Source organism: Cyprinus carpio, chromosome B3 (genome assembly GCF_018340385.1).
Source record: "Cyprinus carpio isolate SPL01 chromosome B3, ASM1834038v1, whole genome shotgun sequence".
Lineage (NCBI taxonomy): Eukaryota > Metazoa > Chordata > Actinopteri > Cypriniformes > Cyprinidae > Cyprinus > Cyprinus carpio.
The window spans coordinates 36,601,122-36,620,218 of NC_056599.1; the positions used below are offsets into that span (position 1 = coordinate 36,601,122).

The 19,097-nt window shown below is 39.5% G+C and overlaps 1 protein-coding gene across 1 annotated transcript; it reads right to left on the reverse strand.

Annotated features, from left to right (window-relative positions):
• Nucleotides 1-2,702: 2,702 nt before the first annotated feature.
• LOC109080334 (transmembrane protein 235-like) lies at nt 2,703-18,424 on the reverse strand. Its single transcript, XM_042720920.1, is given in 5 exon segments — nt 2,703-4,655; nt 15,431-15,568; nt 16,715-16,730; nt 16,733-16,794; nt 17,513-18,424. Coding segments are annotated over 5 exon segments (666 nt in total). The 5' UTR covers nt 17,691-18,424; the 3' UTR covers nt 2,703-4,383.
• Nucleotides 18,425-19,097: the final 673 nt, after the last annotated feature.

The following is a 19,097-nucleotide window of genomic DNA, read 5'->3' on the forward strand; positions in this document are numbered from 1 at the left end:
AACAACAACAACTCTTTGAATCAAACACATTTATTAACACTAGGTCAAAATGTACATTATTATTAAGAGACAGGTGACATTTGTTGCAAAATGTGGTAGAGGCTGACTGGATGCATGACCTTTCACATCAACAGCAAAATGAATGGGAAGTCTGTTCTCGTCAAAGTGGAGGAGGATTTCTTACAGCACAGCTTGATTCCTCAATCCTCAAATCTGCCTCCGGCTCTCCAACTACAATCCACACACGCTGTGCTCTTCAAACACCAACACTTTAATTAACAAGGAAGTTTAGAAGAAGACCAATATGCCTGAGCATTAATGATTCAAATCAAATTTGGTTTGCATATTGATGAGATAAAAGATTTTGAGCACGTTCAGCAAGTGGTAGAGAACATAAGTAGACCAAGATGAGATACCATATGAATAAAACAGTGATAGAAATGTTCAATCCCCACTTGACTTCATCTACAAATTGAGGTCTGCTACTGTTATTACAAGGTCTATTAGATGGGATTTTATCTGGAGTGCTGTGAAGATCTCAAATGTGAATGACTAGAATGGAAATACTAATCTTCACGTCTCTTCATACCTTCATATTACTTTTTGATGACTGGATTTCAATCTGTAGGAGTCATTTAGGAGCCGCTACATTCTGCAGGATAAAAATACAACTTGCACATCACTTGATGTGGTCATATTTTAATTTGCGAGGTTCAAATAATAAATATAATGAAAGGCATTCAAGGTTAAAGATGAAAACCTACCTACATAATGTACCTGATATTAGGAACCATCAGTTCTGTGTAAAACGGAAATGGAAAACACAGTCAGTCCAAGCAGCAACACAGAGGATAGTGAAGATTAACACAGCAGAAAAGAAAAATGACTTTTACTCTGTATGTGTGAATGATGAAATGATTGCGAGAATCCATCAACGGGTTGTTATATATTTTAAAGCAACAGGAAAAAACCACCCATCTGAGTTCTGGCTGTAAGCAAAAGCTTCTCAGATGTGTGTGGGGGGGGGGGGGGGGGGGCAAAATTGCACCGATCCGTCAAAGCCAACAGGGAAAAGAGCAATGTGTTTACCCCTAGCTCTGCTTGATTATGCAGCAAGTGAGGAAAGAAATATTATGCACCATAAAAGTTTAATGCATTTGGTGCAGGTTTAATCTATAGCAGCGCTCCTATCAAGCTCCTCAGTCCCTCACTCTCAGTCAGCGAGAATCCAGTGAAAGCATGTATTACTGTATTTCACCTGGAGCTCTTCTGTTTTTACATGACGTGACAAAGCTTGAGTACACTAATCATCAAATATGGTAATTACAAAACTGTTTAGCATAGTAGCCAAAAACAAATTCGCACATTTTATTGTTCAGCCACTTACAGGCTAAAACTCATATAATGAGCAAAATGCTTCAAACCATTAAATTATTTACCAAATTACACAAACAATAATTAACACTTTTCACCCATTTTCACACAAATTCCAGCTCTAAAACCTTTTGTGTCAAACTCGAAACACAGATCTATTAATAATACATCATAAAGTGGTATAAAAAGCACTGATTAATATTTATCATGGGAACATAAATTAACACACATGAATAACAAACAATTCTCACACCATTAATCACTGCAAGATGTATAAAGAGTTACTCAAAAGTTTATTTAAAGTACCATCAAATTAGCATGTGAAATAACAAACCCCACACCAGTTACAAACCCCTATAAAAGAGTTATAATCAACAATGTAGAATGTTTTACACTCTTAAACATAAACAATCCAAAAGAGGGTTTTCTCAGTGATGGTACAGAAGAACCAACCTTTCAATGAACAGTTCTTAAAAGAAACTTTTTCTGCAAAGGAAAGATTGGATGTTTAAGATTCTTCATGGAACCATACATTTCAAAGAATTGAACAAATCAGCATCACGTTGTTTCAGGGTAAAAAGGTTTCCTCTTTCCAAGTGATATGTATCTGGTTCTTTGACTTTCTGAGATTTTAATGTGTTTCTTTAACCCTCTTCCCCATTCCTCAGCCCCATAGATGAGTTCTTTTTGATAGGGCCATAAATGGTAACCTTTATATCTGGATGAGAAGGGATTTGTTCTGGTGTCTGTAGAAGAGATTGTTTGGCTGGATCTAGAACAGTAACTAGATACAGATGCAGAATAAATATGATTAATATGTTGTTGTTTTTTTCTTTTGAATTGTACACTTTTTGTTATTGGTGAACCACGGTTGTTTTGAAATGCTAGCTGCAGTTTCAATTGAAATTCAGAATGAGTCTTTTTGCATTTTGAATGAGTCTCGACTGTCATGCAGTCTGACAACTAAGATCCTACAGTCTGAAATAGCTTAGTGCTGGGATCATGTTCGTACAATCTGACAAGCAACAGTTGCAAATAACTATTATAAATCGTACAGACTGCCTTTCCCACACAAAATGATAATCGTCATTTACATATAAGGGAGTGAGTACTGAAACATTTCCATATTCTGTTCAACTGGACAAGTAAGAGACAGTACCAAGTGTGATCCAGTAAAATAATTTGATGAATAATCTGGTATTTTATTTTATTTTATTTTTCACATTGTGAAGAGCCTAAGAAAGAGAAAAAGACAAGAGCCCACAACACAATATTTTAGAAACAGTCAAAATGACAGATATGTTTTTTTTTTTTTTTTTTTTTTTTTTTGTAATGTGACATTGCATGTTTCAACTGCTGAACACATTTTAATTTACAACTTCATTAAATGTGGTCAAAACTCATCCCAGATCACCCCCAAATGCATTTACAGTTATCTTTTGGACTCTTTTGACATGAGCCATTAAAACAATTTTTTTGGAAAAAAAAAAACGTATTATTATTTTTAGAAAATTATAAAACATTTACTTGTTCATAGAATGGTTTTTAGAGTGTAGGTGATTAAGAGAAACTTTAAAACTGTGCTCAGGTACATTCCTCACTCCATTTATCACCAGACCATTTTTCATCCTTAACAGAATTGGTTTGACATTTAATGCTGTCTTGATTGCAGCTGTTTTGGCCTCCATGCAGCAATCAGAGATTTACAGCTACCCAGTCACCATTCCTATATGGGCTCTGCAATTTAACATTATAACGCTGCCATATTTCCCTTAAAATAATGCAGCATATTACATTCTGTCTTCAGAGAAGACTTCCTTCTGGAAATTGGAATAAAAATTAATGCAATTATGTTATTTCTGAGCACTCAAGAAAACAGGCCACTCTGTTCCTATGACACATTTCTTAAATTGGTTTCCTAAATAGATTGGTTAATTAGTGACAAATTGATTTTTGAATTGAGCTCACATGCTGCGTCTTGGACATTTAATGAAATGTGAGCCTTAGGGAGATAAATGTAATTACCACAAATGAAAACACAGTTATAACTAGCTTCATTTGAAATTGTTATATGGCTTGCAAAGTGTCTTTATGAATGAGTTTGCGTCATAATTATCATGAAAAATATGAAATGGATATACAACATGAAGGGAAAATTGGTGGCCATCAGTAATGTTTATTATGGTACTTCAACATGACTTACTGTATACAGTAGATGGTAAATTAAATGACTCTTACTGTAAGTTATATGACAGTTTTACAACAGAACAATTTTCTATTAAGCAAATACCGCAACTAAACACTTAATACCAGTATGAAAATTTTTATGTGTAAATTAAGTATTTAAGCAGAATTTGTATTACAATTCCTATAAAATGTAAAAGTATTAGTGTGCTCACGAATACAACTTTTTACACTGTAATTTAAAACAGGTTAGAGGTCTTGGCTGGTTGTAATAAGCAAAAACACAAACTTTTACCAGAATTGTTTGTTCATTCATTGACAGAAAAAACACTATGCTACAAAATGTGTGCCTAGAGATGCTGCCAAGGCTGGATTCATCATGTTACACTCATAAAAATAAAGGTATTTTCAAATGCAGAAAAGGCTCTTTATAGTCGAACAAGGTTCTTTAAAATGTTCTTCAAAATGGTTCTTTTAGTAACTGTTCACTGAAAGGTTCTTCGGGGAACCAAAAATGGTTCTTCTATGGCATCGCAGCAAAAACACCCTTTTGAAACCTTTATTTTTAAGAGTGTATATGCATTAAATGCATGACACATGACATCGTTTAGCTCTGGAAAATGTGTTTCTAGAAGCCTTGAGGAAAGCGTGATTGCACTGACACACTCGAGTGATGCAGACAAATTTGGCAGACCCCGACTGAGCACTCTCTTTCAATAATTGATGCAGCTGTCTCATTTGCCACCCGGCACTCTCCATTTTTACTTAGAAGCAGCACAAACTCATTTCTTGATAAGGCTGTAGATAAAATGATCATCATCATCACTACAGTCTCAGAAGCTGTGGTGAGCTCTGGCTCATGGAAAGCACTGCGACAGGCTCATGGTGGCACTGATGGTGGATGAGACGGGATGCTAGCATGAGCAGGATCCCCGTCAGCAGCTCCAGGGAGAAGGACAGACAGGCCATGACCAGAGACCAGCCGAAGGACATGTGGACGTGAGACAGTGACTCAATATCCACCATGTGCTGCAGCTCCTCCAAAGCCTGCTGAGAGTAACTGATATAGATGCTCACACCGGACACCGTCAACAGACCTGTGGACAAAGAGATGTCATTACACTCCATTCTCTTACTAAACAACCTCACAGCAACAAACTTATCAGTACTTTTCATATGTGACCATGGACCTTATCATCTGATCGTGGTTGTATCTCTCTGTTAGTGCTATTGGATCTTAGTGCTGGGTTCAACACTATTGACCACAACATTCTTTTGCATAGACTAGAAAACTTTGTTGGCATTAATGGAAGTGCATTAGCATGGTTTAAATCATACTTATATGACCGCCATAAATTCTTAGCAGTGAATGAAGAGGTATCATAGCGATCTCAAACTAACGGAATGTATAGTCGATATAAAAAAACTGGATGATGAGTAATTTCTTACTGCTAAATTCTGAAAAAAGCAGAGGTATTAATTATAGGACCTAAAAACTGCATGTAATAACCTAGAATGTTGTCTAAGACTTGATGGCTGCTCTGTCAATTCTTCGTCATCAGTTAGGAACCTAGGTGTGATATTTGATAGCAATCTTTCCTTAGAAAGCCATGTTTCTAGCATTTGTAAAACTGCATTTTTCCATCTCAAAAATATATCTAAATTACAGCCTATGCTCTCAATGTCAAATGCACAAATGTAAATACATGAGTTTATGACCTCAAGGTTAGATTATTGTAATGCTTAATTGGGTGGTTGTTCTACATGCTTAATAAACAAACTCCAGCTAGTCCAAAATGCAGCAGCTAGAATACTTACTAGAACCAGGAAGTATGACCATATTAGCCCAGTCCTGTAAACACTGCACTGGCTCCCTATTAAACATCGTATAGATTTTAAAATCTTGCTTATTACTTATAAACCCCTGAATGGTTAAGCACCTCAGTATTTCAACGAGCTCTTGTTACATTATAGTCCTCCACGTCCGCTGCGTTCTCAAAACTGAGGCAATATCAACTGCGGGCGGCAGATCCTTTTCCTGTTTAGTGCCACAAATGGTTGTAACCTTGATGGTGCCACAGACGGCTGCTTCAGTGCTTGGCTCTCCAGTGTTTGTACTGTTTTTGTTCGTTTTTCCTGTTTTGTGTTTGTCAAACATGATCAGTTTCACCAGGGATGAACTGCTGAACATTCGGCAGAACACACCACAAAATCTTTTACCGGATTTCAATTATTCGGACGTTTTACTGAACGTTGTTGTCGGTGGAGCAGCGGAGCTGATCAAACGCTTCAAAAAGCGCATACGGGGAAAGCGAGCTGGTGCGCTTGTCAGACTCAGGAAGCGTGGATTTCGAACACCGTTGCCTAGCATCCATCTGGCAAATCTCCGCTCTCTACCCAACCAAACGGACAAAATCCTTCTGCTTTCCCAGACAAATAAGGATTTCTCACACTCTGCTGCTCTGTGTTTCACGGAAACCTGGCCGAATGACGCCATACCGGACAGCGCGATCCATCTGCCGGACTTTCAGCTGTTTAGAGCAGATCGCGACACAGAATCAACAGGGAAATCACGTGGCGGCGGGACATGCTTTTATATCAATGAATGGTGGTGCAGAGATGTAACTGTGTTAAAAAAGATGCTGTTCAGGTGCTGTTCAGATCTAGAAGTGCTTTTTGTCAACTGCAAGCCGTTCTATTCGCCGCGGGAGTTTCACTTGTTCATTCTGGTGAGCGTTTACATCCCTCCGCAAGCGCACGTAAGCCTGGCTTTACAGAAACTCGCTGACCAGATCACAGAGACAGAACAACAACACCCGGACTCTGTTTTAATCATTCTTGGGGACTTTAATAAAGCCAATCTCTCCCAATCTCTGTTCCACGAGCAGCTTTGGGACTGTCTGATCACTGTCTGGTTCATCTTATACCAACCTACAGGCAAAAACTTAAATCTGCTAAACCTGTAGTAAAGACTGTAAAGAGATGGACCAACGAAACAGAGCAGGATTTACAAGCTTGTTTTGACCTCACTGATTGGAGTGTTTTTGAAGCTGCTACCACCGATCTGGATGAACTCACAGAGACCGTAACATCCTATATTAGTTTTTGTGAGGATATATGATTCCTACCAGGACTTATTTAACATTCAACAACGATAAGCCATGGTTTACAGCAAAACTCAAACATCTTCGTCAGCCCAAAGAGGATGCCTACAGAAATGGGGGCAGAGTCTTGTATAATCAGGCCAGGAACACACTGAACAAAGAGATTAGAGAGGCTAAAAGGACCTACTCTAAAAAGTTGGAAGACCAGTTTATTTCCAACGACTCAACTTCAGTATGGAAAGGACTGAGAGTCATTACCAACTACAAGACACCATCCCCCTGCACTGAGGCTAATCAGCGACTTGCTAACGACCTGAATGAGTTTTATTATAGATTTGAAACACCCCACATCCATTCTGATCATCTCTCTACACAACCGTTAACACCTCCATCAATACCCCTCTCCCCCCCTCCGGCTCTTCAAATCAGTGAAAACGATATGTGTCAGGTCTTCAGGAAAAACAAAAGAAGAAAAGCACCAGGCCCAAATGGTGTTACACCAGCCTGTCTGAGAACCTGTGCTGACCAATTGGCCCCCATCTTTTCACAGATCTTCAACAGATCTCTGGAGTTGTGTGAAGTGCCGTCCTGCTTCAAACGCTCCACCATCATCCCCGTTCCAAAGAAACCCAAGATAACAGGACTTAATGACTACAGACCTGTGGCTCTAATGTCTGTCGTCATGAAGTCATTTGAAAAACTGGTTCTGGCTTATCTGAAGGACATCAATGGACCCTTACTGGACCCCCTGCAGTTTGCTTACCGAGCAAACAGGTCCGTGGATGATGCAATCAACATGGGATTGCACTTCATCCTGCAACATCTGGACAAAATAGGGACTTATGTGAGGATCCTGTTTGTGGACTTTAGTTCAGCTTTCAACACCATCATCCCAACAGCCCTCCAGACCAAACTGACCCAGCTTTCTGTTCCTAGCTCTATCTGTCAGTGGATCACCAGCTTTCTGACAGTTAGGCAACAGCTACTGAGATTAGGGAAATTCATGTCAAACAGCTGCTCCACCAACACTGGTGCCCCTCAGGGATGTGTTCTCTCCCCACTGCTCTTCTCCCTCTACACCAACGACTGCACCTCCAAAGACCCCTCTGTCAAGCTCCTGAAGTTTGCAGACGACACTACAGTCATCGGCCTCATTCAGGACGGTGACGAGACTGCTTACAGACAAGAGGTTGAGCAGCTGGCTGTCTGGTGCACTCTCAACAACCTGGAGCTGAACACTCTCAAAACAGTGGAGATGATTGTGGACTTCAGGAGAAACCCCCCCTGCACTCCCCCCACTCACCATCATGAACAGCACTGTGGCTGCAGTGGAGTCAGTCAGATTCCTGGGAACCACCAGCTCTCAGGACCTGAAGTGGGACAATCACATTGACTCCATTGTTAAAAAGGCTCAACAAAGGTTATACTTCCTTCACCAGCTGAGGAAGTTTAACCTGCCACAGGAGCTGCTGAAATAGTTCTACTCAGCCGTCATTGAGTCTGTCCTGTGCACTTCAATAACTGTCTGGTTTGGTTCAGCTACAAAATCAGACATCAGAAGACTACAGAGAATGGTTCGGACTGCTGAAAGAATTATTGGTGCTCCCCTGCCCACCCTTCAAGAACTGTATACATTCAGAGTGAGGAAAAGGGCTCAGAAAATCACTCTGGATCCCTCTCATCCAAGTTACCCCCTTTTTGAACTTTTGCCATCTGTCCGGCACTTCAGAGCCGCAAATACCAGGACAGTTAGGCACAAGAACAGTTTCTTCCCCCAGGCAATCTACCTCATAAACAGTTCAATGTTCACCACTTATGCAAAAAATGTGCAATATTCTTATATTTATTTGTTACCCCTCCATCCAAGTACATCTCTGCATCTTACTCTATTCTAATCCATTGCCATCTATAGCACAACTGTTCATACAATTTATTTATTTGCAATTGTTTTTTTTTTGTTTGTTTTTTTGTTGTTGTTGTCGTCTCTGTGTACTGGAAGCTTATGTCACTAAAACAAATTCCTTGTATGGCTAAGCATACTTGGCAATAAAGCTCTTTCTGATTCTGATTCTGAAATGAAACAACATGTTCTCTCCTAGGGGCTAATTCATCCAAAGCAGATGACAAAATAGAATTATAGTGATCAACAGTTTCAACAGCTGAGTGCTCTGAGATCAGGCAGGAGAGACTGTTTGAGTACCACTTAAAAGTGGAACATTTAAATTAAAAGTGAGTAGCTTATGATCACTGATACACAAGTCACTACTATCTAGTTGATCAATGTCCACCCCAACAGAACATACCAGATCAAGTGTGTGACCTTTATTATTAGTGGGAAACAGTATATGATATTCCTGCAGTATATGATATTCCTGCACTCTCAAAAAAGGTAAAAAAGCTGTCACTGCCGCAGTACCTTTTCTAAAGGTACACTTTTGTGCCTTACTAATACTACGTACCTTTAATGTACCAATATGAACTCTTTTGGTACAAAGGTGTTGTCACAGGTTGCTATTGTCAGGAGCAACTACCTCACGCCATATAACATCAAATGGAGAGGGGGGTGGGCGCTCTGGAGGTCCTTCAGGACAGACACAGGACAGTGGAGACTAGGGAGGCCATGGCAGATCAGGAGATTCCGGAAGCCATGGTGGAGCAGGTAGTTCTGGAGGCCATGGCAAAGCAGCCTCCGCGGCCACAGCCCCCGCCTCGGCCTCTATGGCTGGATCCCTACTACCCCCACTCCCCCCCCAAAAAAAAATACTTGGGGGAACATACAGGTCTGTCTCGGGGCCTGGAGCCCTCCCTGGGCTTAACGGGGGATCAAGAGCCCTCCCTGGACTTAACGGGGGATCAGGAGCCCTCCCTGGGCTTAAGGGGGGATCAAGAGCCCTCCGTGGGCTATACTTGGGAACGGGAGCCCTTCCTGGGCTGAGCTGGGGATCGGGGATGTGCTTACGTGGTGCTGGTACTGGCAGGTGCTCTGGAGGAGCAGGCACAGCAAAACGCTTTCGAGGAGCCTACACTGGATCGAGCTCTGGGGCTGGAGCCGACACTGGAGCGAGTTCTTGGGCCGGAGCCGATACTGGAGCGAGCTCTGGGGCTGGAACCGACACTGGGGCCTCATGAATACCTGGCAGGCTTGCCATATTAATGTTCGTTGGGCTTGCCATATTAATGTTCGTTGGGCTTGCCACATTAATGTTGGTTGTGCTTGCCACATTATAGGCCGGTGAACTAGAGTGGGCTGCGGATGGAGACCAGGAATACATTTTCAAGATGTACTGCCCCAGTGACACACTGTTTAAAAATTTTTGTGTGAAATTACAGCATATTCCAGTTTAATAATTGCATTTCTTTCACAGTAATTTCACAGTGGGATTTCACTTGCATCTAATTTGGATCTAATTCTATCAGAAATTTCTTGTAAAATCTACAGTACTTTACTAGCAAGTTTTTACAATTGTCCTTTAAAAATAAGCTTGGCTCTACTGTGAGTTTACAGTATTGGAAAAAAACATACCGTAAACAAACATCATCACAGTATAAATATGCAATAAAGGCACCCAGCATGTAGTGCAGCATGAACAGATCATGTTGTTTTTTTAATTCTTGTTGGTTTTATTTGCGCTTTTGAACTTGGTTTTGGTTTGTATTGTTTGTTTATTTTATATATTATTTTTTATATATATTGTATATATTGTATAAAGACAACTTTATAATGTGAATTCACAGTAAAACAAGAGCAGTAAATTACTGTGATGTCATTCTGCTGTTCATTCACAATACTCTTTAATCCTGTAAATTCCTTGCTTTTTTTTTTTTTTTTTTAACATACAGCCCAGCTTTCGTACCTTTATTTCTGAGAGTCTTTTGTATTCCTAATTTGTATATCCCACTATGCACTATATGACTTTTTGAAACCTTTAAAAACCTTACTGCATACCGGGCATGCCATTTTGTACTTGCATCGTCAAGTTAGCAAATGGAAAGAAAAAGTACAGTCTATAATATAGTTTTTCTCTGTATGAAGCATAGATGTCATTCCAGCCACAAAAAGACAAAAGTACAATACTGAAAAATGCATAATCGTCCAGCCTGGGTGAAGCCATTATGTACATTAACAACAGTTTGGGACAAATATGATGTAATTTAATGGAAAACTATTTAAGTGGTGCTCTGTGGCATTGCAGGAGTTTGAACAGCCTCCATGTGAAAGCTGTAATGGCTTGATTCTTGTTCTATACAGTAAATGCATGATGGCAAAATCCTATCCGAGCAAATGAGTCTTTTCTTTAGAATGAAACTCAGCAGTGCACAAGCACAGAATATGACAGTCGCACAGGTTAGTGGTGAGAGTATTAATAGGAAAGCTCATTCTGTAATCACCATGGTCGTAAGAGAAGATCTGTGCATTCCTTGAGAACTGCTTGAAGGAACCGTCAGGAACTCAGTCATTATTTCTGTAATAACCCACTTACATGAAGCTCAGAGGAGCCCTGACCTTTCACGATCACTCATGATACATGACAGAAAGAACAGAGGAGAGATTTTCCTGCTGCTCTGCAATTAAACATCAGTCATTTCTCAAACAATGCAGTGCTTTTTCAAGACGTAAAAAAATAAAAAATGCACTGACACAGCTGATGTGGGGTATGCTTCTGTGCCTTTCAGAGATGACAGATGGGTACAGAGAGAAAAACACAGAGAACATTTAGCCATTTTGTTATTTTTTTTTTTGAATGTGGTTCCTGTCCTAGTATAATGATATTGGTAACTTATATACTCAGTTTAATTTCAGTAAAGAAATAAAGTTCTGCGGACATACAGAATGACATCTTTGGCGGTTTCACAGGCAATGTTTTCAGCAATTCATTTGATAACAATTAAATTTGATAATTTTTGAATTTTGGATGAATATATGACCTAAATTTGGTGCTGAATAATTGACAGTAATTTAAACAAAGACCAAAACTGCATTTGCAGAGAATAAAATATAAATGTTTTTTTTTTCATGAATCTTATATTTTTCTACTTTTCTTTTATGATAAACTTTAGAAATAGATAACACAATGTTATGTAATTAATAAATCTCAATGACAATCATGACAAAAATAGAGAATAACAAGTTATAAACCAGACGCTCTGCGACATTCACACAGTCATTAAAAGAAAGCACTCGAGAGGAACGGATATGAACAAGGGAGCCAGTAAATAAGCTAAAATGTAAAATTATAGAACTCTTGTTTTCACTGGCCTTAATTGTAATTAGGGCCCGAGCACCGATGGTGTGAGGACCCTCTTGTATCTGCTTTGTTTATTATTATTCTTCTTCTTCTTCTTCTCCAAAATGAATCGCATTTTTGAGGGCCTAAACATGCTCGAAAAGTCCTGAAACTTGCACACGCGTCAGACCTGGTGAAAATTTACGTCTGATATAGGTTTTCAGAAGAGGGTGTGGCAAAATGGCTCGACAGCGCCACCTACCGTAAAAAAAATCAACAAGCCCTCGAGCTGTGTTTCACGTACATGCACGAAAATGGCACACATAAAAGCAGCAGGGACTCTTGGAGGGGCAATATCCGAAACCAACAGGAAGTCGGTTATTTTTAATTTTATGAGCAAATTTTGCATCATTTTATGCCTTGTATTTTACGAACTCCTCCTAGAGATTTATTCAGATCAACCAAATTTGTTATGCCTAATCTAAAGGCCTTTGCGATGTTAAAGTGCGAAGATCTTGAGTTTTCCGTTGAAGGGCGTGTCCGTGGCGCCCCTGACGAATTTCGATGATTCGCCATTGGTGAAAATGAAGTTGCTATAACTCAGACATACAATGTCCAAGTCTGCCCCAAAACTTCTCATGTTTGATAAGAACTCCTGACCTGAAAAAGATTGATATGCCCATATTCAGTTATAGTCATAGCGCCACCTACTGGCAACAGGAAGTGACATATGTTTACACTGTAACAAAGTAACCCGAAAATTTTATGACATAATTTTTTTTTTCAGTTCATTCAGCTTCTATTCTACGATGTTAAATTGTGAAGATCTTGAGTTTTCGTTAAAGGGCGTGTGCGGCTTCACAAAATTCGATGTCTCCCATGGCAATCAAAGTTATTGTAACTTAAAATGTCCATCTTGCCCAAACTTCACATTTTCGATAAGCGTCCTGGCCTGAAGACATCTGAGGCCAATATTCCATTGGGTGTGGCAAAATGCCTCGATAGCGCCACCTATACATTTTCAACGGAGTGCGCCAATCGAGCTAGTTTCACGTACAAGTACAAAAATCGGTACACACATGTAACACAGCAATACCTACAAAAAAGTCCTCTGGTACGAAATTCGAATCCCACAGGAAGTCAGTTATTTGTGAATTTTCTCTGCAAAAATTTGTGTCGTTTTTTGCCATTTTCAGGGGCGTTGTACGTTAACGAACTCCTCCTAGAGATTTATTTCAGATCAACACCAAAATTTGTCAGTGTAATCTAAAGGCCTTTGCGATGTTAAATTGCAAGTATCTTGAGTCGTTTAAGGGCGTGTCTGTGGCGGCCTTACAATTTCGATGTTTCGCTATGATCAAAGGAAGTTGCTATAACAGGACATACAATGTCCAATCGCCCCAAACTTCACATGTTTGAGAAGACTCCTGACCTGAATATAATCTACATGCAATATTCAGATATCGCTATAGCGCAACCTGCTGGCAACAGGAAGGACATGTTTTACCCCCGTAACAAACTACTCCTAGATATTTTATGACATTTTAATTTTTTTGGTCAGTCTATCTAAGGCCTTTGCGATGTTTAAGTTGTGAACATCTTGAGGTTTCATGTGAAGGGTGTGGCCATGGCGCCGTGACAAAGTTCGATTCTCGCCATTGGTATACCTCAGGCATAAGATGTCCGATCTTCCCCAAGTCTTCACATGTTCGAAAAGAGGTCTTGGGGCCTGAACACATTGGAAGGTCATTATTATAATCTACCTGCTGACAACAGAAAATGGCTTATTTTACACTACTTAAACATGCAATGTCCAATTGCACACTTCATATTTTGATAAGAGTCAGGCCTGAAGATATCTAAAGGCCAATGTAGTTATAATCATAGCGCCACCTGTTGGCATAGGGAAACAACATACTTGTTCAATCTGCCCTAAATTTCATGCTTGATAAAAGGTGAAGAAAATGTACATCCCCAAAATCCAGTTCTATTATGCTGGCAGCAGAAGATTTGGCACATATAAATGACTTTGGCATATTCCTCTGTATATTTACCACATTAAACGCATATTTCTCGCCGTTCGCTGTTTTCACAAAAGCCACCCGGTGGTGGTGAGCCCGGGTGCGAGGGCCCATTCATCGCTGCTTGCAGCTTTAATTGTATTTTGTAATTTAAAACAAATTAATTTTGATGGCTGCAACACACTTCAAAAAAGCAACAAAATACAAAAAATTTGAAACAATTTTATCAAATGCTTTTGGTTATCAATGTCTTATTCTCTTAATCATTCCTGAATTGAAGAGACTAATTTCTACTGGTGTGCAAGTGAAATTAAGGAACAAGACTCCAGCTGCTCAACAGTCGTTGGTTATCAATGTCTTATTCTCCTCTTCATGACTTACCACACATTTTCAACAGGAGACAGATCTGGGACAGTGCTAGCACATCCAGAAAGAGACTTGGCATTGCCTCACTCTAATCACTTCTCGGGAAAAGATGTCAGTTTGATCACAGTATGTCTCTGTAAAATCCCGCTATATGCCTCAGACTCAATGCGACCTTCACACATATGCTAGTCACCCATGCCATGAGCACTAATGAGCCCCACACCATGACAGATGAAGCTTTTGCACCTGTCACTGATAAAAGTCTTGATGATCCCTTTCGTCTTTGGCATGAAAATTTCAATTTCTACTCACAAAAAAGCCTGTATGTCATTCCCACTTATATTTTGATGTTTTCTTCAGTAACTCATCTGAAATATTGTAGCACACATGCAGTGGTAATCTCCTGATTTCTATTATAGTGATGAAAATAAATAATGACAAAGTGTAATGAGGGTGTGAATTAATTATGTGTCATTCAAGACAGAATCAAATGCTGATGTTCTTCTTATAGTTTAACACCTTTACAGACACAGGAGCAAAATCTGCTGATTACAGATGTCCAAGTAAACCATTCATACCTGTCATGTGGTGCCTCCTGAACTAAATTGAATTGAATAGAACAAAAATTAAAGTGTTCATTGTAATGAACAAAAAATTCAAAAAAAAAATCATATCAAAAAACAACACTGCATTTTGTCAGTATGCATGCCAAACCAAAAGACCTTTACCAAAAAAAAAGAATTTTGGTATGAAGCATAATTTGGCTCTAGATTACAAAAAAAAATCCCCTATACACTGATGAAACACATCAAATAAATCCCCTAAACCGTTCAATATTTTTGCTATTCATTACTGCAGGCTTTGTGGATATGTATTATTGAGCGAAAAACCTCCATATCTATTAAAACCCCTGACTGTGTGTGACCAGTTCACCTAACAGCTGCACTCAGCTGGAGCGCATGACATTTTCTGTTTTCTTTCATTCCCATTGTGTTTTATATCCACGTGTGACATTGTCTGAGCCACTGAACGCATCTCTCACTGACCTCTACACAACAACACAAACTCCAGCGTTAGCACCGCTGAGACCTCACTTCATTTCAGCTGATGTGTGTAGATGGCCAATGAATGCTGTGTTGCTGTTAATGGGACTCACTGCAGATGAGGAAGTATGCAGCGATGCAGATGAGAAGAGTGCAGCTCTGAGCCAAAGACGCCACCAGACCGAAGATCCCACCAAAGACCAGCAGCACCAGACTGAGAGGCAGCAGGACCACGATGACCCTGTGCAAGTCTGTAGAGACACAGGTCTTTATTACACGCTCAGTGTAACCTGCTGCCACAAATTCATGTTTACAGACATCTGAAGCAGCTTTGTCATTTCTATTTCAGTGAGTTTGAACTAGTGACCACTAGGGCTGTGTGATGTTTATCATATAGAATGACCCCAAAATTAAAAAAAAAAAAAAATGAGGGCAAAATTTCCATTGTATGCATTTTTGTCTCACATTTCTAAAGCGATTTCAAACAAAGAATTTTTTTCCCCAAATATCAGCATGATTGCAAATGTGATATTGCTTTTTATAGTCCAGTATACAAGAAGTTTCTATTGTCAATGTTGCTCTATTTTGCTAACACAAAGAGTTTCATAAATAATTAATTTGTCACATAAACAATCAGCTTTTTAAATTAATCGATTCAATGAGCCATTCATAAAAACAGACACTTGCTTGTTCCTGAATAAATCAGCTGTTAAAAAAAGGTTAAATGAATGATTCAATGACTCACTCATTAAGGCAGTGACTTACTTTTTTTTAAACATTATTCTCATAAGTTCTGCGTAAATTCATGTAAATGCTGCTTCTGTGATATTTCTGCAGTACAAAAAAATTGATTTTATTAATACTGATTTCATTTTATTGTTAACAGCCTACATTGTCTTATTATTCTAAAATAATTTATTGAATAAATTTAAGAATTTGACATGAAATAAGATGCATACATCCAATAAGGTTAGAAAAAGATGCCCTTATAAAGGTAACAATGGAAATCAATTTAAGGTGGAAAAGTTACTATCACTACTGTGAAGTAACCACTGCACAGAATATGAAGTTATGAAAAGGTTTGGGAGACATCTGTCCACAACAGACCTTAACCAGCAAACGTACTGGTACACAATCACACTCAGCAAAGTAGCTTCTCATTTACGCTATCGACAAAATCCTGGAAAATATTGAGATATCATCTTTTTGTCAATATAGCACATGACTACTAATCAAAGGCCATTAGCTTTGATAATTGTGCAATCTCTGGTTCAGAATGGATGTCGTGCAGAGAATACAGATCTTAAAGTGAGTGAGAATACACTAAACATAACAAGCCTATTTCCAACGTCATTCTCTGATTGTGGCTCATTTGTAGATAGCTTTCAGAGACTCACTCAAAAGGTGCTTCTCCCCTGCTCGGTGTGGTCGGACGAGTCTGTGTAGAACGAGATGTCGTGATAACTGCCGTTCTGTCCTGTGGGTCACATTGAAACACCAGTCATAAGCTGCAAACACCCATTACATTTCATACAGTTGCCTGAAAATTAACTACAGCCTACAAAGTTCACTGCATACAACACACAGCATTTAAAGGGTTTCTTTTCTTACAAGATAGAGCAGCATTTGTGTTAGAGGGAATAAATCATCTTTACTGCAATTAGAATGAAATGGAAAACAGTTATTTTATGCAACAGATTTAGTAACTGTGTCTAACATGAAACATTTACAGTTGTACAGTTCTCTCTTTAATTGTGTCTAGTGCCATGAAACAGCGACAGAATTGGACGATACATTAATTATGTACATAATGGAGACTCAGCCAGTGATGAGAACTCAATCTGTGAATATTTCTGAAATTACTTCATTTGCAGCCAATCGAACTGTTTGCCGGTTAATGTGCTGCTATAGGAATGAGAAATGTTAAACAGTAAGAACAGGAGAATGAATAAATGCACATTAAGCTCATGCAGGCTACTTCATCAGTACTCAGTATTTAGCCTAATGTTTCATATTCACATGAACACTTTAATGTAATGCTGTGATGTAGTGATTAATTGAGCAATTACGCTGGATATTTAAATGTTTTTAATGAAGATGAAGAGAGATAACTGTCAGATTATACTAAATGAGATCAACAGGTGCAGAATATAATGGCACATGAAGGAAGCTATTTGTTTGTGTTGTGATCTTACCTTCATATATCCTCCAGAGTCCGGAGTGAGAGCTGCTGTACTCCAGGCTGGAGTTCTTCCCTTCATCTACATCTATAATGTACCAGTATTCAGTGCCGATGGACACGGCGAGCAGGATGAAGCTGAGCAGCCCGCACAGACCCGCAGAGATCACAACTGTCCCAAAGTTCATCTTCATCAGCGAGATTAATCCCTCTGATGATTCATTGACTTTGAGCACCGGCTGCTCTCATTCAGGTCCTCTAAAGCCCAGTGTGTTCAGACACATTAAAGCACACGATTCCAGTTTTATTTCTCCAGATGTTTTCAGGCTGAAGGAAGAAGGAGCTCTCAGCAACAGCTGGATGAAGAAACCGCAGGGTTTTCCTCACATCTCTCGAGTGAGAGCAGAAGCTCAATCTACTCTCTCACCTCAGTCTCGCTCTCTGTGCTGCATCTGATCTTCAGCCACGAGGTGCTTTCTTTTCTCTTTATTTGTAAATAGATTACTCTCTATATAGTGGCTTGTAAATACAGATATTGTTAACACATCCTGCAGCTGTTTTATGTCAAGAGTGAGCACATCACTCAGTTCAACAGAAAAATTCTTAAAGTGGCAGATATTTGTTTTGTTTCGTTTTAAGCATGAACTAACTCAAAGACTATAGAATACCCAAGACATGTCACTCGTATAGTTTTGAATGGGGAAAAATGCAATGCTCAATATGGCTGGTCAATCGCAGGAAGCCCCGCCTTCTGAATGAAGGAGCCAATCACTAATTGGTAAAGTCAGCGTCACTACAGCTGCAGTTAGAAGTGTCCTGGTAGCTATAGAAACATTCAGCATTCTAAAGCCCCGTTCACACCGCAAGCGACTTTTTCACTGCTTGTCGCTTGTGAGCTACCTCTACCTATATAGCACATATAGCTCATTTTATAAGTGCTATACAAGTAGAGACTTTCACAGAAACCTCTCCTGCCTCATTCTTATCAGAAACTGCTAAACAAAACAACTGCAACACCGTAAATAACGATAGCGGCATTAACATACAGTTTCATGTTATTAAAGTCATCTTTATTTATATAGCACTTTAAACAAAAAAGATTGCGTCAAAGCAACTGAACAACATTAATTAGGAAAACAGTATGTCAATAATGCAAAATGACAGTTAAAGGCAGTTCATCATTGAATTCAGTGATGTCATCATGCAGCTCAGTTCAGTTTAAATAGTATTTGTGCAATAATTTGCAATCAAGTCAACGATATTGCTGTAAATGAAGTGTCCCCAACTAAGCAAGCCAGAGGCGACAGCGGCAAGGAACCAAAACTCCATCGGTGACAGAATGGAGAAACAACCTTGGGAGAAACCAGGCTCAGTTGGGGGGCAAGTTCTCCTCTAAACAGACAAAACCAGGAGTTCAATTCCAGGCTGCAGCAAAGTCAGATTGTGCAGAAGAATCATCTGTTTCCTGTGGTCTTGTCCCGGTGGTCGTCTGAGACAAGGTTTTTACCGGGGATCTGTCTCTGGGGGTCTAGTCCTGGTCTCCGCTGTTTTTCAGGGCTGTAGAGGTCCTTTCTAGGTGCTGATCCACCATCTGGGCTGGA